This window comes from Crocodylus siamensis, chromosome 2 (genome assembly GCF_052110815.1).
Source record: "Crocodylus siamensis isolate JL-2025a chromosome 2, ASM5211081v1, whole genome shotgun sequence".
NCBI lineage: Eukaryota > Metazoa > Chordata > Crocodylia > Crocodylidae > Crocodylus > Crocodylus siamensis.
Window position 1 is genome coordinate 53,988,929 of NC_143396.1, and position 21,215 is coordinate 54,010,143.

Below are 21,215 nucleotides of genomic sequence, written 5' to 3' on the forward strand. Positions count from 1 at the left end.
TTCTTTAGAAACACAATTGCTTCAAAGAAATACCTGACTCCAATATAAATTTCTCCTCCTAACCACAACAACTCAATAAACTTCAGTCTTTAGTTTAGGTATCTTTTATTGAACCAACTGAATAGCTGGGAGAAGTGTTAGACAAACTTTTGGGCATATGCTACCTTAGTGGTTAGATGTGAACTGGAGAGCTAAGGTAAGGTAGTATATGCCCAAAATCTTGTCTAACACCTTTCCCAGCTATGCAGTTGGTTTAATAAAAGTTATCATAAAAAACCCTCACCTCTCCTACACTTTCTGGGCCATTAAAGCGATTACAGCTCACTAACCCCCCTACAATCTTTAGTTAATTATTTATTTTTAAAAGGGGCAAGAACATAAAGAACATTCAGTGTCGTGTAGGCCCTAAACATTCATCAGACTCTCCATACAAAAGCTGTTTAAATGAACATAAGCATATGCCCAAGCAAGTTTATCTTAGTCTTAAATAGCATCTTAGAGTTGTTAATGATAAACAAAGAGCACTGCAGTTTGCCCAGGTAGAAGCAGTAGCTCATACCAGATGTTTTCCCTAGCTGATGAACAATGAGCTTCCACTACATAATTTACCATCTGATCCACATTTCCTGCTAATCTAACAATCAGGCAGATGCCTTGCAAATTATGGAACATAGAGCATTAGGCACTATTGTATCAGACCTTTCTCTAGCTTTACATGAGCTGAATCTGCATGACTGAAATCTCTGAGATCTTTACAATTGCCTTCAATAGGCTCAGGGTCAGACCCCAAGGGCATATTAAATCCATCACATCAGTCTATGGGATTCAGAAACATGAAAGTAACCAGCAAACTCTGTTGGGTAGATCAGCTAACAGATCAGCTTCACAAGATTTAGAGCTTTTTAAATGTTTCTACTAAACATATTTGTCTAAAAGTCAGGCAAACTTATTTTTGTGTTGACCTCTGGCCTTTCTGTGCCTTGCACATTAAATCAATTATGCTAAAAGTACTGGTATAATCGCATACATTTTCCAGCAGAGCCTCACCCTCATTCAATATGAGAAATAAACTGCTTGGTTAATGAGCTGCTCTGTGCTAGTTTCTTTTTCCATATTTTTAGTGGGTGGTGGTGGCCCTATGTCTTGTATACTAACTACACATTGTTCAAACCCTGACCTGAAGACAGAATTGTAAAATTCCTCATTTCTATGGCATTCTTCACAGTAATATCTGAGTACTTCATAAAATTTGATGAATTTGTCTTGGCAGTGCCTCTGAGATAAGGAGGTAGCATTATTTCAATTTTACACAGAGGAATAGAAGGAACAGAGAGATTAAGTTCAAATGAATCTACTAATTTTGGGAGTCACGTTTCAGATACTCAAACAACACATGATATGTTCAAAACACAGCTCCCATTGACTTCAGTTGTATCTGAAGTGAGTGCTCCACCTTTCAGCAAATAAAGCCCTACTCTCTCAAGCTGGACATGCAGAAAATATGAAACAACCAAAAAGTGACCATGTTATAAAAGTATAAGTTAAGGCATCTGCCCAGCATCATATAAGAATACCAGTTCTCCAGGGCAGCATTCAACTGCCTTGACCAGGAGACCATCCTTTTCTTTTCTGCTACTCTCTGGTCTCAGTCATCCCACACATTCCAACATTTGCAACACAAGAAAAAGGACCCTACAGAAAATATTCTCCTTTACTGCATAACCTTGATTCATTCCCACCACATATCTATCTACTGCAGAAGAATGAAATAAGGGTCCTGTGAAAAAATTACATAAAGGGAAACAATTAAAGTTGTATAGGGAGCTCTGTGGGGATGGGGCGCAGCAGCCCTGCCCATGAGGGAATGCTGCCTGGCCATGGTGGGATGCTGGGCTTGGGGGGCTCCCAGCTTATCCTCTGTGCATGCTGGGAACATTGCAAGCAGGGCAAAGCTGCTCCCCTCCCCCCCACCCCCAGTTGCAGTAGGAGCCCCCCAGGCTCTGGGATCAGCCATCACAGGTGGTGCTCAGGGCCAAGCCAGCTGGGAGCCTGCAGCACAGTGACCCTGCACAGCACCTGCCCTGGCCCAGGCCCCTGAAGGAAGCTGCAGGTGGGCAAGGCCAGTGCCCAAGCAAGCCACTGCAGCTGTGGCAGCTGTTTATGAGAGCTCCTATGGCCAGGCCCTTATACCGGGGGCGGCTCCACCCTCCATGCACTGTGCCCAGCAGGCAAGGGGGCTGAGTCTGGAGTCAGAAGCCCCCGAGCTCTACATCCCACCCCAGCCAGGTGGCATCCCCTTGCAGGCATGGTGGGTTTGCCCCATGTGTAGGCTGCTGGGTGCTGCTGGGCACCCCTACCTGCCATGGCATCTATCTGCCCAAGCCCTGGGCACAGGGCTCATCCACCTGCTGGGAGCCTCCTGTGCAGTGGATCTGGTTCTACGAGAGAGTCTTGGTCTCCTTGTCCTTCCTTCTGGAATCCCTTTCTAAATACTAATATCTTCCTCTCTGTGTTTCCCTCCTCAAACTACCCTCTTCTCATGTCCTTATCCAGCCATTCCTGTCACCCACCAGCCTCCAATCATTCCCTGCTTCAGTTCCCATTTTTAGCCTCCACACCGTCTCCCTTCCTCCACCTCCTCCTTCTCCCTGGCTGCTTATTTCAGTCTCTTTGCTGTTCCAATCCCAATTCTTTCCTTGCATCTCAGGTGCTTGTCAGATCTATCTCTGAATGCCCCATCTCCCCTGAGACTAGCTCCTAGTCCAAGCTTCCTTGCCTCATCAGTCTAGTTTCCCATCTCCCCTATTCTCCTCCCACTCTGTCTCCTAGTCCAGGCTCTTGATTGGACAGTTCTCAGTCCCTCAACATTCAACTAAAACACTGCGCTGCGCTGTCTGAACACCTGCCAGGTAGTAGGTCAAGAACACAGGAGAGGCAGGGTCCTTATTCTTAATTCTGAGATCTGGCAAAGCATGTTTACTCCCATCACATCTAGGAGCTATGAAGAGATGGAACATGATCAGTGCACACAGAACTTAAGCAATTTTATCTGTTCAACTTCAAGACGTCTCTACTGAGCACATGACTTGCAATTTTTCAAAGGTTTATTATCTAGCCAAATTTAGGTACATTTTCACATTCCCTTGGTCAATCTCAAGTTCCTGCTCAAAAGCCTGGGGCCATTAGATCTTTTCAAAGTAAAGATCAAACAGCTTCTTTTTAAATGAGGCAAGTATCTTTGCTTATCCTCATATATATTCAGGTTTAGGTGGCATCTGGCATGGAAAGCTTCAATCCAAAAATTTAAAAAGTTAGTAATAATTTTCCTTATAAATAAAATTTCTGATAATGGAAAGTATCAACCAGCATTAGTAGTAGGTCTTAGTCCAGTCCAGCCAATATGTGTAAGTTCACTCCAGGGATATCTTGGATAAATTTAGCCTACAAAATAAAAAAATATTACACAAAATCTAAAACAGTCCGGTGGTTAAATAGGGACACATACATTGCTTTCCTTTCTCTTGCTGCGGTGAGAAGCAGACCCTCGTAGTGTTGTCATTTTCAGTTTTGTTTTGGAACTGGGAGCATTTGAGGAATTCTGGCCAAGAAGCATTCACCATCCCCAAGACTGGTTCACAACCTTCTTTTGCTGCCTCACAAAATGATCTGCAGGGCAGGAGTCCTCGACTAGAGGAAAGAAGGAAAGAACAAAGACACCAAGAATTATTTTTTTATCAGGGTATGAAATAAATTTCTACTTTTTTCCTTTTTTAAATTAAAAATAAACAAACATTTATAATAAGGTCATATTCAACATGGCAGTACAGGATAAAAGGCAAGTTATCTATAGTTTTAATTATTTATTGAAGGGCCTATTTACCCAGGCTTTGAAACTCCATTTAAATCCAAGTTCAAGGAGTTTCTAACTAAATTCAATCTTGTCCGTGCTGAATAGCTAAAATATGATAAATATGAGGAATGAGGCCATGAAGTTAAATAGTCTTTTAACTTGGCTTTAGAAATTACCTATTAAATAAACAGTTTAAAGAAGGTGCACCAGTCTTTCTTTCTCTCACAATAGGTATACAGATGAATATAAATATAAATATGTATCCCTATTTTATGTTAAATGTATATATGTATAGAACTATTGTCATTTGGCTTCCATCCTTTAAACATTTAATATGCAAATCACAGAAAGAAAAAATTTAAAATAATAAAATAATGGCCTAGTAGGAATTGTAAAATAAACAGAAAATATCTATCATTATATTTATTAATGATCCAGAAAAGGAGGTGATTAGTGAAGTAACAACATCTATAGCTCATTGATAAAAAAGTGCCGAGGAAAGTTTAAAAAATGGTTAATTGGTTCTTGCAGTAATTTTTTAACATGTTACTCATGCATGTAGTTTTGAAGTCCATGCCCAGGCTCTGCTCCGCCGCTGTCACCATCACCTCCAAGCCACCCAGGGGGGCAGAGGACTGCAGGGCAGCCTGGGTGCAGACTCCGAGCTGCTGCAGCAGGAAGGCAGGGCAGGGGGATGAAGGGGACGCACACAGACTCAGGGACATGAGCAGCTGCAGCCTGCATACAACCAGGAACGCAGCCCAGCAGCATGTATAACAATGCCCAGCAGGTAAGTCTATGGAGACAAAGGGGCATGGGGAGAGGGAAGGGGTGGGGGCAGATCAAGGCCCTCAGGGTGAGGGAGGGAGTGGGGCAGGAGCAGGTGGAGGGGATGGGGTCAATGGGGCGCTGGGGTGAGGGCAGGTTGTGGGATGGAGTGCAGGGGGTGTGTGGTTTCCCCACTACTGTGCACGTCCCCAGGGAGGCATGGGAGGCATGTACCCCCCAGATCTGTGCATGGGTTGGACTCAGGCTGGCGCTCTACAACCTGCTGCCCTTGCCCCAGGAGCCACACAATACCATGTTGTACCTCCTGTCACTGGGTGGGCAGGGGATGCATGGTACGACCAATGTGCAGCTCCCACGGCAAAGGCAGCAAGACGGAGAGCCCCAGCCTGCAGCAGGAAGCCACCTCTGCTGCATGCACAAATCTGGGGGGCACATGCCCCCCATGCCTCCCCCAGGGGGGCGCACAGTGATGCAGGTGCACACCCCCCACACACCCCTGGACAAGCCACCCACTGCTCCATCCCATGACCCACCCTGGCTCTGTGGCCTCACTCACCCTAGCCTCTGCCCTTGCCCCACTCCCTCTCTCACTGTGGGGGACTCAATTTGGCCCCCCTTATCTCTTTGTTCTCCCCCTGCTCCTTCCCCTCCACAGACTTACCTGCTGGGTGCTGCATTACACACTGCCAGACTGCATTCCTGTACCATATTTCTAGTTTCAAAAAAGAAGACACCTATGTGCGTGTATGGGGTGGGGTGGTAATATAATTGGAGGGTGGGGAAGGTAGTATGCCCATGCCCTGCCCCTGCCACTCACTCCCAAGCCACAGCTCCCCCAGCCCTGCTTCTGCCTTCACTCCTGACCCAAGGTACCCTGCATCCTCCCAGGGCATGCAGAGACCACCCCTCCCTAGTCTATGAGCCTCACACACATACCCACAGCCCCCCACACCTTGACAAATTCCCACACGCACAAAGCTTATACCCACCCACAACTATACAAAGAACCTGCATAATTTTGCATAATTTTGAGTTTTTCTGCACATAATTTCAGTTTTTAAGCTGTGCAATTAAAATTATGATTAATTGTGAATATTTTTTTTAAATCACACAACAATTTGCAATCAAATTTTTTAATCACTTAACAGACCTAAAAGTAAATCCTGGTTCATATGTCATGCACAATTTACACAATAAAACCAGATCCAGATTAGAAATTAGAGATTATAAATGACCATTCTCTGTACTTCTTACAAACTTAATTTATTGTATGACCTGTAGTATTTACAGTGCTAGTGATGTGGATCAAAATAGTTCAACTTATTAAAATATTGATTATCATCATCAATTACAATAACAACAATAATGCATCACTGACTCTCTAATCAAGACCAAATACCAGCAAGATCCCATAGGTGAAAAAGATCACTTTGTTCATAACCTGCAATTAATTGTTTAAAATAAACATTTAATTTCCTTATTAAACCCAGACTACATGCCACACACTTTCCCCCTGCCTCCTTCTCCCCACCCCCCAAGCAGACACTGGTGTAAGGTTGCTAGATGCTGAGTATGAACCGAAAATTGAACACATGCAGAACCTGAAGGGGAAAAAGTGTTAGTCCTACTTTTGATGGATGGAATAATGGACACTGTGAACAAAAACAGAAGGTAGGGCTGTCTACCTGACACACTGGGAAATTTACAATATTTAAAAAGAGTAGGAAAAGTGTCACTTGCAGTTTGGTCATTGACAATCCTGCAAATGTAGCAAAATTGCGTGTTGGGGTTGGGGTAAAAATCAATAACAGGCTAATAAAGTAAACCTGAAATGTATAAACATATAGTTCCAGTGTCAGTTGATGCATCTTTCAACCAGAGTTTTTTAATAAAGAATAAATTGTTGAAATTATTCCCTTTGATCATATTTACTGAAGAAGGAAGAAAAAAAATCATAACCAACTCTTTTCCCAAGAGGTACTTAGTTGACTGTTTTGACCCATGTATTAAAAGTTATCTTATTCTGATGGCAATTTGTGAAGCAAATCATACCAAAATAATGGAAATATTTCAGCCAAAGGCATCAACAGTAGACTAAAAAGAGTAAGATATACTGAATATGCTGAAACCTAATTCCATTGCTTTGGATAAATTGCAAAAAGCTGTTGATGTTACTGACATCTGGAAAGAAGTCCAAAAAACAATGCAGAAATATCCAACACCAAAAGATATAGACGGATAAAGCTCTTAGCCATCACCTCATTTTCTAATGGCTAATTTTCAACACAAGGTATTAAATTAAATGCCATACTGCTGAAGAGGAAGATGCTGTTCTGATGTGGGTGTCTAATAATTATCCATCTCTCACACCACACCAACCATTATATATTTCCAGGCTAGGGGTGACCCATTCAAGCAATACATGTTTGACACTGAAGTTTTAGACACACTAAAATCACTGAACTGGTGGAAGTCACTGGCTAAGCACATGGACTAAGGGTTGGCTGAAGTCCTAGGACAACTTTTGATGGTGATAGCCTCTCCCCCAAGAGTGGAGAGAGTATTTTCTTCATTTGAACCAGTTCATTCATAGTTGAGAAATCAACTGGGAACAGGAAAAAACAGGAAAGCTTGCTTTCCTTTTCTAATTTATGAATAAAAATGCAGTGGGAGAGTATGAAATCTAGTATCATGAGCAGAAACAATCACGTCAATTAACTAGAGTTAATACTTCCTCTGTTAAATGAAGTATGTCTACTTCGCATTTCACCCTGTTTTACTAAACATTTTTTTCTTATGTAAACAGCAAATTTAGGGAAACATTATTCAAAAAAGATGCTGCTTCAGTGTACTTCATGTGACATGGTGAGCTTTTGTGGGCCTGCTCTAAATTGGTTCCACTCTTTCCTAGAGGTGAGATCCCAGAAGGTGGTGATAGCCAGGTGCTTGCCACTCCCTCACAACCATTCCTGTGGGGTTCCACAGGTTTCCACCTTGTTGCTGCTCCTGTTCAATGTGTACATGAGGTTGCTGGATGAGACTGTGTGGAGATTTGGAGTGAGGTACCATCAGTATGCTGATGACACCCAGCTCTGCCTCTATTACATCTGTCCCAAGGTCCATAGTCTCACTTCTTTCCCAGTGCCTGGCTGCAGTTTGGGAATAGATGTGGATGAACCAATTAAAGCCAAATCCAGGTAAGAAAGGTGATGGTGGTCAGGGTGGGGGAATTGAAATATGCTGATGGAGCTCAGCTTCCTGTTTTCACTCAGATTCACAGGCTTGGAGTACTCCTGGATCCTCTGCTACTACTAAATCTTCAGATGGTGAAAGATGCACCTCATCACTAACACCAAATCCATCTGCTGAGACAGCTGTTGCCCTTTGTGGAAGACCTCCATGCTACCACATGGGAGCTGGATTGTCCAAAGCTGAGTCACCAGCTATGACTTATGGGACATGTACTTGGTTCCCTTGATGATAAAAGGTCTTCCTGCAGGCTCAGGCTCCCCTCTGGCATCTTCTATGGGGCTCCACCTCCCCTACACCTCACCTCTTTCCTCTCAGGTGTTCTGATAGATCACAGGCTGCCTCTGAGCATTTGTCATGGTCAGCTGGGGTGCAGCTGCACAAGGTCCTTCCCACGACCTCTGGCCATGCAGTACTGTAGTTGAAATGAAAAGGCTAAAGCAAACAAAAAAGAATAACTAAAGGTCCCTCAGCTAGGGTGGGGCAGAGCTCCGTTGCCCCTCACTGAGGTGTTCCCTCCTGAAGGTCAGAGTTTTGGGGGGTTTTCCAGCTCCCTTCCTTCTTCTCCCTTCTTTGGCACCCCTCCTTCTCAGAAGCTCTCTGCTAGTGCACTTCTTGTGCGGGCTCTAAATATGGGGGTACTGGGGTGCTGCAATGTACCCACAGCAAGGTCTTTCCCCAATGAGCCTCAGTTTGCTCTTCCCTGCAAGGGCCAGTCTGCGCCCAAGTGAGCTTTGGCTGGGTGAGAGCCACCTGGTCTGGATTCTTCATGTCGGACTGGGGCAGTACCCAGTCAGCAGCTTGCCTTGGCCAGCTCCCCCAACTTACAGGCCTGTCGTGGCATCCATGGCAATGGCCACAGCAACAGTGTCTGTGTTGGTGACGAAGGCTGCGGTGGTGGCAGCACAGGTGTCCGTGCTGGCAGCAGCAGCAGCATCCATGATAATGGCAGCAGTAGTGGCAGCAAGCCTCTGTTGTCACAGGAAGTGTCCGTTCCCAGCTTGGGTGCCCGGTGTCTTCCATACTGGCCCTGGCTCATGGGCAGTCTTTTATGGCATGACCGCTGTGCTATGCCACAATCCAGGCCTTGTTCATTTGCCTGCATGGCAGCAGCTGTGCTGCATGTGGCCCATCCACCTGTGCTGTGGGTATTAGGCAAGTCTGGTGGGGGCTTGCCACAACCTTGCATTCATATTTACATCTACCCACCATCATCCATACCTTCATGGCTTCAAAGCTAAACTATTGCAATGTGTTTTGTGCAACACTACCCTAGAAGACCATTCAGAAGCTGCAGCCAATGCAGAACACAGCAGCCTACCTTATAACAAGCATGAGTCACCAAGACTACATAATTTCAGCGCTCCAGAGTCTGAACTGGCTCCCAATAGCTTTCTGGTTGAAATTCAAGGTGCTTCTATTAACGTATAAGGCCCTAAAAAATCTGAGCCTTACGTGCCTAAGGAAGAGCCATCTCTCTTACACCTCACCATAATCCCAAAGTTCAGTGAAGAGCAACCTCCTGCAAGTACCATCAATGCACCAAGTCCACTTAATGAAAGTATATTGGAGGTTGGTCACAGAAGTTCCTCCTCAGCTCTGGAATTCTTTCCCTTGGGGCCTGCCAAAGGATGAGCCTAGGCATCTTTTAGAAGTGCTATAAGATGTTCCTATTTTGACAGGTGTTTAGCAAACAAAGCAAGGCTGGGATTGTTTACTGGGGTTCTGTTTTATGCTAGTATTCTAGTTACCTTCTAAATTGCTTTGTTCATTCTCCTGTTTTATAAGTTATGCTTCCCTCTTATTGTAAAACACTATGAGCTGGTATTGGGAAGCGCAGCATATACATCAAATAAATAATAAATTTAAGTCAATTCCAGTTTCCATCCAAAATAGCTCGATACACGTCACAAGAAAAAAAATTAATTGTCTAGAAAAGAAAAAAATGCATCTCATCATTTTCTGATATATAAATAAAACATACTGTCCTGTTTAGTAAAAGAAATATTGAATGCAATGGAAAGGCTATGTGTAGCTGCAAATCAATGTGTTAATAACTTTTACCAAACAAGTAGAATTAACTTTTCTCTAGGAAAATAGTTAAATGTACAGATGCAAAAGATCATTATGAATACATTAATTAAATGAAGAAATTCTGTTTGATAATTTAAGGATCACAAAGTCAGCAAATTAAATCATTTTGTTTTAAATTAACCCACTACAGCAACCATAAAGGAATGCTCATTTGTAACTGCATACAATAAATGAGGTGTTTCTTTTTCCTATGCAGGGGCTAACACTATGCACACATTTAAGCAATTATATAGCTTATATATTTAGATTCTTGACTTAAAAATCTATTTTGTAAGAAATAGAAAATGTAAACAATTTCTAATGTACTAGATGCTTAATGCTTATATTTGTTATTTGTGTCAAACTGCTTTTGCATAGCAAATGCAATTCAATTAAACACAGAAAATCAGCTTTGTAAACTGCTTTATGTTAGCTAGATAATATTAAAAGTGCTGATACATACAAACATATCATAACAGGTCCTGCATTTAAAACAAAATGCTTTACTAAAGGAAGCATTATTTATAGTTGGTGAATTGAACTGCTGGTTTATGATTCTATGTTCTTCAAATTTTTAGTAAATCTCAGTGGCTAATTCCTAGTTTTTCTTCTTAATTGGGAAAGAAAAATAAGCTCTAACACTTTTTCAGCTCCCAATCAGCTCCTCAATTCTAAATGAACTGGTAATTGAACTAAACTAAATTGAACAAGTGAAAAGAAGAAAATATATTCTCTGTATGTAAAAAAGAGGCTATAGTTGTCAAAACCCAGCTTATTACATCAAGATGCTTAACCAGGATTTTCTCATTCTAGTGCCCTGATTTGTTTAAAACTTTAATCTTCAATTAGGATGTTTGCTGCCAATTCCTTTTTAGACTAGTCATAGTAAGCATAGACCTTAATATAAGTCAAATATTAAATCAATTAATTTAAGAAATTTGCTGCAAAAGTCATTTTCCTAGCCATTACTTTGACGATATGACCCCTCCCTTTTGCTATCACACCAAACATCAACTTACTTGTTTTCAGTTTCAAGCCCTATTGCATGCTACCTATTACTTTTCACTCGGGACTAAAACATCAGCTTCCTCCTCTTTCTTTGGCAATACCTCACAGTCAAGGATGACTGTCTTCCATGAATGTCTTATCTTTGGGTCCAAAGATAGCTGATGAGGCTGATCCAAGATCAACAGACTCTGTTGCGACTCAGACACGTGTTTGGGTGCAGGGTGGGAGACTCCAACTTCTTGATTCAGTCTGCAACATGCTGTTTCTTCTGCTCCTGTTTTTCCATATCCTGTTGTTGTCTAAGGTTTCAAAGTACAGAAGACTCTTCCTCCATTTGGGATGGTCCTGGGCAATAGTCTCTCACAAGTTGTTGTTAATGCTTCATTTTTCAAAGTTGGCCTTGAAGACCTCCTTGAAGTGCTTTCTCTTCCCTCCTCCTGAGTGTATGCCTTGACTGAGCAGGGAAAATAAAACTTGCTTCAAGAGTCTGGAGTTGGATATCTGGATGATGTGGCCAACCCAATGGGGTTGATGGTGGACTATAATTGCCCCAGTGCTTGTGGTGTTTGCGTGTAAAAGGACACTAACATTGGTGCATCTGCCTCCCCACTGGATTAGAAGGATCTTTCCTAAGTAATGTTGATGGTTTTTCTCTAGTGACTTGAGGTGTCTCCTCTAAATTGTTCACATTTCAGCTCCATACAGTAAAGTGGGGGTCACAACTGCTTGATAAATGATGAGCTTGGTTTTAGATCTGACATCACAATCTTGGAACATCTGTTCCCTCAGGCATCTGGAGGGTGCATTTGCACATTTGAGGTGATGCTGCATTTCTTTGTTGATAGTAACTTCTAACTAATCAGATTTATAAAAAACTCCTATAGGTACGTGGCTGCTTTTTTTCAAGTTTTCTTACACCTGCTGCTGATATTGGCCAACATCAAAGGCAGGGAGCTAGACCAGGTTGACCTCTGGTCTGATCACATGTAAAATCTCTCTCCATTAGAGTATGATCTCAGGTCTTTCTAGGATTAAAAGCAGGTGCCATGTATCCCAGTTGAGAGTAGGCAGTTTCCAAAAGAATAAAATGAAAATATAAACCAATGGCAGAAATATGATATAGCCTTTAATGCTTATGCAGAAACTGTTACTAACTTAGGACCAAGCCCTGTCCATGCTAAGTCATGGGCACATGTGAAATTTCCCCCTAATAGTTACATTCCTAGGAACAAAGAAACATTCCTTTAACAAGCTGATTTCAATCAATTGCAGTCTCTGTTGAAAAATCTTCTGAAGCATGGCTTAGTTCATATAAATGCCTGGCTCAAGATGATCATTCTGCACTATTCCATGATTTCATTACAGTGGTGAAATCATGAGTAAGCTGAGAGTCTACCACAGACACATACCAGTAAACCTTTGTACCTCCTCACTACCACCATGCTAGTAGAAACAACTTCACAGCCACTCAGAACAGCATTAGATCCTTCACCAGTAAAGCAGTTAAAGATCTTATGGCAATGGAGGCAGTGCAGTTTCTCAGTGCAAGATTGATCACATCACCAGAATCAGCCAGAACTGCCCTCTTGCAAAAAGAACGGGAGAAACTAAGCAACAAAACTGTTGAATGGAGCCAGAAAAGAACTACCCTCAGTGAGGAGTTCACATCCATCTCCAACTACAAATGGCATACATGGCAGAGCCTGAACAGACTGAGAAGGGGTCACAGCAGATGCAACTTTCTCTTGAAATCATGGGGCCTCTGCCCAAATGACCAATGTGTTTGTCAAGAGAAGCAAACCATGGATCATCTCCTAAGAAGCCCTGTAGCATCACAATGTACCACACAAGACCAACACCAGAAGCAGTGGCCTGTGCAGAATACTGGGAGCAGACCATATAGAAAGATTGGATTGGAGACATGATGACGAAGAAGTGCACGGTCACACAGTTTATTTGGGGCCCCTAATTAAATCAGGGAATCCCTGAATGGTAGGGTGCAAGTGAAGGGAAGGTGGAGGAGGGCTGGTTAGAAACAGAAGTACACTAATATATTGGTCCATATTGTATTGGCACCAATAAAAAGAAAATTGACATTATTGGCAATCAGCTTTTTTTGGCTGACATACCCGATAATGTCACTGATAAATGCCACATGCATGCATGGCCAGGAATGCAGCCCAGCAGCTTGAAGAGCAGCATCTGGCCAGTAAGTCTGTGGGGGGAAGGAGCATGGGGGAGGGAAAGGGTGTGGGGGGGCAGATTGAGGCCCCCTGGTGAGGGAGGGAGTGGGGCTGGGGCTCATAAAGGGATGCACAGCCAGGCCAGGGCAGGGTGGGGAACAGGACAAAGCCACAGCTCATCCAGGAAGTGTGGGAGGCCAGGAGAGGGGGGCCACTCTCGCTGCTGCACGCATCCCCAGAGGAGACATTGGGGGCATGTGCCCCCCCAGATCTGTGGCCAGAGCAAAGGTGGGCTGCTACTTCATACTTAGGGCTGGGGGCTGCACCAGCCTCTTCCCGGCAGCGGGGCTGGGCCCAAGCTGCACTCAGGGTGGGTAGGAGAGGGGCAGGAAGCAGCGGCGGGTAGGAGCAAGGCTACAGTGAATTTGGGGTGACTGTAGCCCCTCTGTAGCCCCCCCTCACAGCACTGCTGCTGCCAGCCCCACCCCACCTGGCCTGAGTGCAGCCTACCCCTCCCCAAGAGGAACAGACTGACAGTTTCTGGCACCAAGCCTGCAACAGCAGCCTCCCTCACCTCGCACACAGACCCTCTATGACTCCCCTAGGGATGCATGCAGTGGCAGGAACCTCTCCCTGGATCAGCTGTGGCTCCATCTCACTGTGGCTCCATCTCACCCTCTGCCCCTCCCCAGCCTTGCAATGCTGTCCCTGCCCCAGCCCCACTCCCTCACTGCAGGGGCTTTGATCTGCCACCCCCTTCCCCATCCCTCCCCTTTGTCCCTTCCCCACAACAGATTTACACTACTTTCCAAGCTGCCAGGCTACATATCGGCAGTCAAACTGGTATCAGTCCATATGGCTGGTCAATAATCAGCCACTGGTATCAGTCCAAAACATTTTTATCAGTGCACCCCTAGTTAGAGGAGCTGCCATTAAGCATATCCTCTGTCCATGAAAGAGGATATCTAAGGAGCACTGAGGTCTAATTCAGCACAGGCTCTAGAATGGCTCCACAGATGCTCAATAGCTGCGTGAGAGTATTCTTTCCTCTTGTTCTTTTCACAAGAAACCAGTTCAGGTACTAGGGTGAGCACTACAGCAAAGCCTTGCCCTAAATAACTACAAATTTAGGGAACTTTATAGTGTTGAAGGGGAAGATATTGTTAATTATACAAATGGAGTTGTTAATCCCAATTAAGGATCCCACTGTGAAAGGGGTGGAGACTCAGCCCTCACTAACTGTAAGCCGACAGGCCAGCTCTAGTTAGTGAAATATAATTAACTAACAATAAACAACAGACATGATATAAAGGGGTAACAATAGTTATATTATCTAAACAACAGCAATGTAAACAACAACCAGCCAACAAACCCTAATATCAATAACTATACCAACAGCACTATTCAATAGCAACAATAATATAAACCAAAGCAATGCAATGCTATCCCAGAGAGGGCACTATAAGGTGTGTAATACATTACATGTACAGCTTCTCATATGCTTGCTGCCAGCAATCACTGTAGCAGCACCTCTCACACAGACGCACTGAGTCCCAGCAGCAATAACCCAGGCACTCACCAGGCATACTGCAAGCACTCAATCAACAATTAACACTACAGAGGTATCGGTCCCCCAGACCCTCACCCCGCACACACATCCATAAGCACGCAAAGAAGAGTTTGGTCTTCCAGGTCCTCTCACCTCCATGGAGTTACAGTCTCCTGCCCCTCTCTCAGCAAATGTACTAGGTGAAATTGCATGCTGCACACACCAGCACCCACACATAAGGAATACATTCATTCCACAGGAGACTCAGATGCCTCAGATCTGGTCCCTTTTATAACCTTCAGTCACACCACCTCTGTCCATCACACTCTGGAAGAATCATCCTCACAGAGGTATTGTCAATTGTCCATCAATCATCCAAATACCAATCAGAGAAGGTGACAGTTACCATCTTAGCATTTGACACCAATGAAGTTACAGAACACAAAACCCATGTGGGCATGTTCAGACCTCAAAACTGGTCATTACCTCACCATAGGTGAGAAGTTCATCTTCTCTGGAGCCTTCTGGCCCTTGAAGTCACAGAGCATATGCAGTTCTATGTTGACTATTTAACTTCTACTCAAAACTACTAACTGGCCAGGGGATGCACCACTTTGCAGCCTTCAATAGGACATAATCAAAAGAAAAAACAGGCACCTAAAAAGACCTGAGGAAACAGCACTTCCCACCAACTTCACTAGTTTCCATTTGAATGTAAAAGTGGATCTCAGTTGGTCAATTGCATTAAAATATTGTTTTCAGGAGGCCTGCAACCAAGCAGCTACAGTTGGTACCCAAATACTATTAGTCATGAGGCAACTGATGGAAGTTACAAAAAGCTTCCACTGGAGTCCATGCTTTCTTTTTTAGAAATATAAAATGTGTATTAGATGAACATCCCAGATTCCAGGGAGAGATTTTGGATTTCCCCTTTGACCTACTCAGCTGACTTGTCTTACTGAAATCAGTGCAATGGCATTTCTCTACATAGACACTAATTAGATGAATGTGCTGCCAAGTGCCCTTATGTTTACCATGCGTCCTGATTGGTTGCAGAGAAGCTGAAATTAGTGTTGAGATAAATGTTGTCTTTACAGATATTTTGCCAAAGTCATGCTAAGAACTTTTACATAACACTGAATATACTTTACACACTGCAGTTCTGAGGTTATCTCAAATATGAGATAAGAGCCCTTATTGATAAACTTGTCTTGTGGTTCCCAGTGTGACTATCTCTGGTTGGCAGCTTACTTGTTGTTTGGAAATAAGCACTTACATTCTAAAATAGTACCTTTCACTACCAGTTCATGACGTGCTGAAATGCAGAAAGTTTCAACACCATGTAAAAAGGCCTTTCTGACTATACACAGAACAACAACAAATGGCTTCCCCCTGCTGACAGTTAGAACTGCTGGCTATTACTAATCTCTTACTGTTGCCTGCAAGTGGTTCTAGCAGTTAAAGACCCACTATCTAAGCAGTAACACCTTTTTGGATAAAGTCATTCAAAAATAATTTTCCTGCTTCACAAAACCTATTTTTGCAGTGGGAGAAAGGGCACACCAAAGAACTTTTAGAGCCTGAATATGGCTTGGAAAATTCCCTACCTACCTACCTACAAGGATTTGGCAAGACAAGTAGTTATAATTTCCCTGCGAAGACTGTAACCCTGTCGGTTTCCTTTTTAATAATATCTAATATTTTAAAAGAGTTTACTGTGCATGATAATGTCTAGACAAAGTTTCACAGATAAATAGCCCTAGTTGTTCTTCTTTCATATGACTAAAGCAAGCAGCAGCAGAAAAGGTGTGGGTTAATTAAAGTTGTATGTTGAGGTTTGATAGCCAGTTGATGATGTCTGGGCCAGGAAGATGATGACAACCTACTCACGGTCTTCCTTGCTAAGTGCAAAAGCACAACAAACGTCATCACTCCAGGGGCCAAACTTCAATCTTCGAACTCACGGCCACAAATGCAACAGCAACATAATAACCATAATAACTTTCTTAAAACTAACCAGATGAGTATAAAATTATAATCAAGCCCCTAATAAGGATCCATACATACACAGAAATAAATAAGTGAAAATCTAGAAGCAATAGCTTAGCAGACATATATAAATGAGATGCCATGTAAGTAAGCCAGAACTCTGTTTTAATTCTTTTGCTGAACTTAGGCATTTAATTTATAAAGTCTGATCTTTTACATTCCAATTGTAATTTACAATATAAAACTATGATTGAATGGAAGGATAAGTAGCAAGTCTTAATAACAAGACTTTTCATTAACTCATTAACCATGCATTTATCTCACTGGCTTGATGGAACAGGTCTGCTGACTTCAAAATGCAATTTAAAGTCTTTCTGTTCCATTCAGCTTTATCCAGAAAAGGTGAAGGTAGGCTTATTAGGTAAATTTAAACATTTTTTTAAAATCTGTAGCCTATTTATTTCTAGCTAACTCAATTTATATAAAAATAGAGTTTTTTGAACTTTCACACTAAAGGTGCTACAGAAGTACAATATGTTTATATCTGACCTTAGCACCTAGTATCTGAATCTACAACCCTCAAAATGCTTCAACAATATCCCTGCCTTAAATCCATCCTGACAAGTTCTGTCAGGTATTTCTTCTGAGTGGGAAAGAAAATGACATTAAGCCTGGTACACAGTGAGGTGAGTATCTTGATCTTTCCAGGTATTATATATTGGTACAAATTAATCACTGGCATTTCAGTGGACACTATAGGAGAACTACTATAAGGGTGGCTGGATTTATGCACAAAGTATACCTTAAAAGATACATAACAGATGTCTTAAAAGCTTTGTATGATGGGTAACTTTTTTAGAAAATTGACATCAACTGGCAATCATCTCTTTTTGGCTGATAAAGTCACTGATAAATGCCACATGCATGCGTGGCCAGGAGTGCAGCCTGGCAGCATGGAGAGCAGCATCTGGCTAGTAAGTCTGTGGGAGGGAAGTGGCATGGAAGAGGGAAGGGACATGGGGGAGAGGCAGATCGAGGTCCCCTGGTGAGGGGGGGAGTGGGGCTGGAGCTTGGGCAGTGGTTGCACATTCATCTACAAATAAATGATCTTGTCATCTAAATGAATGAAGCATGCATATGGAAAAAAAAGTTTAGTTTCATTTGGTTAGTTTGTGTCTAATTTATGGTCTCTAGGGATGCCTTGACAAAGTAATGTTAGGATTATCTACCAGTTACCATAATATTTGGTCCAACTACAATATTCATTCATGCTTGATCCATAAAGCTAATATTTTGGACAGCAATCAAGTTTACTATGAATATATTTGCTTAACCTCATAAACAATGATTGATCTAAACAACGATTAGTCATCCTCATCTTGATTATTCTGTTTACTACCACTGAGAGAGCAGGCTTTTTAGAAATCAACTGACAAAGCCATTAGAATCTTTTCACCGTGTGTTTGGCCCAATCCAGAACATACAATAAGCTTACACAGGTTCAGGGTACAATTCTACTCCCAGTGGAATTCATGGCAAAACACTCATTACTAACAGAATTTGCAAAGATTTGGGCGTTCATCATAATTCTGTGGTTTGTTATCCCCACACCTTGAGATTCAAAACTCAATGATTTCTTTGTTAACTGCATATAATAGCCCGTCTTTATGAATCACGGGCCACCAACAGGAAAATGGTTTATTATCAGAATAAAAGAAATCCACTTTTAGGGCCCCTCTGCATAGGGTGACTATATGTCCTGGATTGCCCACAAGAATCCTGGATTTTGCAGGCTGTCCCAGCCTGTGGGTGTAAATTGAAGTAAAAGTCCTGGATTTAGATACTGCAGGCACAGGTAGAGGCTGCTGCTGCTCACAGTACTCAGCCTGAATCCTGCTAAGCAGCAGCTGGAGGCTGGGAGGAGGGCAAGCTGAGCTGAGCACCATTCCTCCTGCCTGGGGCAGCAATCAGCTGGGGTGCGGAGGGGTGGGCTGGGAGGTAGGGCCAGAGCCTTGGCTTTGGCACCTGTGCTGGGTGAGCCAGGATCGCCAGTTGCTGCCAGCAGCCTCATGCCCTGCTACTGAGGTCACTACTGCAGCCCGGGCTGCATATGGTTGTCCCAGCCAGCTGCCAACAGGGGAGGCTCCCAGCCAGGTCCAGCCTCTGCATATGGGGGATGGAGCCAAGCCATAGGCCTGTACACTGTCCTGCCCTGCCTTCAGGACTCCTGGGAGCCGCAGGATAGCAGCGGGGGTGTGCATGTGCTTGTGAGTGTGTGCATGCATGTGTGCACATTGTGGTGCCTCCATCCTGGATTTCCTGAACAATTATATGTTCACCCTACATCTACACTTGAAGGTAAAGGTGCAATGGGATCTACTGTGCAATCTGCACATGCATGGCAGAAGGCATGATTGTGGGATCAAGCATTAGATCCCATCACCCCTTATAGCCAGTAGGATCTAATGTGCTTCCCCAGTACCAGCAAGAAGCCCCCTCAGTTGAGGGGCTCCAAGCCATGGGGTCTTCCCACATACCCCTGGGGCTGGGGGATTGCAGCTGCTATGATTCCTTAGCCTTCGCAGTGTGTGAAAACCCCAGAGCTGTGAGATCATGGCTGCTGTGATCCCCCAGCTTTGGGGGTTTCATGAACCCCCAAGGCAGCCGTGCCCCCCACAACTGCCAGTATCCAGCTGGCTCCTGGCACCCAGCATCTGCAGCTGCAAGATGAAAGACTCTGGATCCCTGTGCTGCTAGGATGCAGAGTCAGCAACTGCTAGGGCTGAGAGTCCCCTCAGTTGTAGGATTCCCAGCCCCAGCTGAGCCTGGTGCATCCGTGCAGCTAGAAGTCCAGTTGATGTTTGTGTGATTATTACACTTAGAAAATATAACTATTCAATACACACAGGAGCGCTCAGTGCAGCAGCTCCCTAACTGCAGTCTCTGGAACACTTCACGGTGGTCTGTGCAGAGCTGGCTGCTCATATGGTGCTGTCTTCCCTCCTTGCTTCCAGCTGTCTCTCTTCATTAAAAGAAGCTTAAATATGCATTAAATATTCTCCTAAAGTTACTTTGTCATGTAAGGTAGTACTGGAGTTGCCACAAAGATAATATTCGATTATAGATGGTTTACATGATTGGGGTGGAAAGGATTATGGGTCAATACCCACATTGTCTGTAGGGTGACAGGGTATCAGACTATGAAAAAGTTTGAGAAACTTTGCTTTAGTGATTGTCAGAGTATGGATATCCCAGCTCCACGGAGAAGGAGGAACAGGACTAATACTTGTTCTGTGAACCCAGATAGTCAAAGCTGATGTCATGTTTCTTCAAAAGATTTCAGGTTCCAATGAAGATATAAAAAATAAAATTATGTTGTTACTTTTGCCTTGTCTTCATGATTCCACAAGAGGTCAAACAAAATTTATGGTTGTGAAAATCCTGAGATTAGATAAATGACATCTAAGTGCATTATCAAAAGAAAAACTGGTGCTTGGGGGAAAGTTGAGATTCCAGGCAGAAGGGAAAAAAACATAATTTCCTGATTCTGGTACAAGAGAGATTAGAAATCAGTTCAGGAATACTATTAAGGCTCACACAGAAGTAACAATTTTCACTTAATCTGGCCCCTGATAGTGACCTAACAGAAATGCACAGCTGCAGAGCATTTTACAAAGGCCCAATCCTGTGAAAATATGAATTCTGAAAGGGAGCAGAGGGAGTTCAGTCTGGGATTTTTTCAGCCAGTGCTGGAGGGTGGGGTAGGTGGACTGGAGCTCTCACAAGGTGGAGCAGCTCCAATCCACTCACCCCACCCTCCAGCGCCAGCTGGGAACCCCTAGAACAAGCTCCCGCCATTCCCTTTCCCCATTCCCAGTCTGAAAAGACCACCGGGGCTGGGAGGGAGGAGTGGAGAAGAGGGTCAATGTTTAGGGGAGACCACCTGCAGGCTCACAGCCAGCAGCTACATTCCCCAACCCCACCCCCTTCACACACACCCCAATACAACAGTGAACTTCTGTTGGCTCCGAGGAATCACTGCAACTTATAGCACTTCCTGCAAAGCACTATGGTTACTGCAGGGAGATGCTCTTCTGTCTGTGCCTTTAGGTTTTAAACTCATCTTAACCTGAAAAAGAGAGGCAGGGGTTTCTGATGGAAGATTGCACAGCATTTTCTTCATATATACAAGCAGAAGTGATTTAAAAAATGCCTCCCAACAGAGCTAAAACCACTTGTTTCTAGGTTGCAGCCAAACTCAGTATCTACAAAGGTGAGTGTAAAAAGTGCACTAGAACAGTTTTGCTTTTCTTGTAGCTAAAATTTACAAGAATTCGTATTAACCAAAATGATTGCTTATGTACCTTAGAATCGTATTTGGTTGTAACCAGTAAAAATGAAGGATTCACGCCTGGAGTAAAAGCAAGTTCCCTGGGCAAAGCATACACACCTACCCTGTCAGCTTTCAATTAAATGGCAACTTGGTGAGTCCCAAATGAATTCACAATGTCCCCACAATCAAAAA

General features: G+C 43.4%; 1 protein-coding gene across 3 annotated transcripts in view; it reads right to left on the reverse strand.

Annotated features, from left to right (window-relative positions):
* The window catches only part of CORIN (corin, serine peptidase), a 274,799-nt gene that overhangs the window by 144,989 nt on the left and 108,595 nt on the right, over positions 1 to 21,215 (reverse strand). For all 3 annotated transcript variants that reach the window (XM_090035881.1, XM_090035880.1, XM_090035879.1), the window contains one exon: positions 3,506 to 3,687. In XM_090035881.1, coding sequence (XP_089892007.1) covers positions 3,506 to 3,687 — 182 coding nt within the window. The remainder of the gene's footprint in view (positions 1 to 3,505; positions 3,688 to 21,215) is intronic.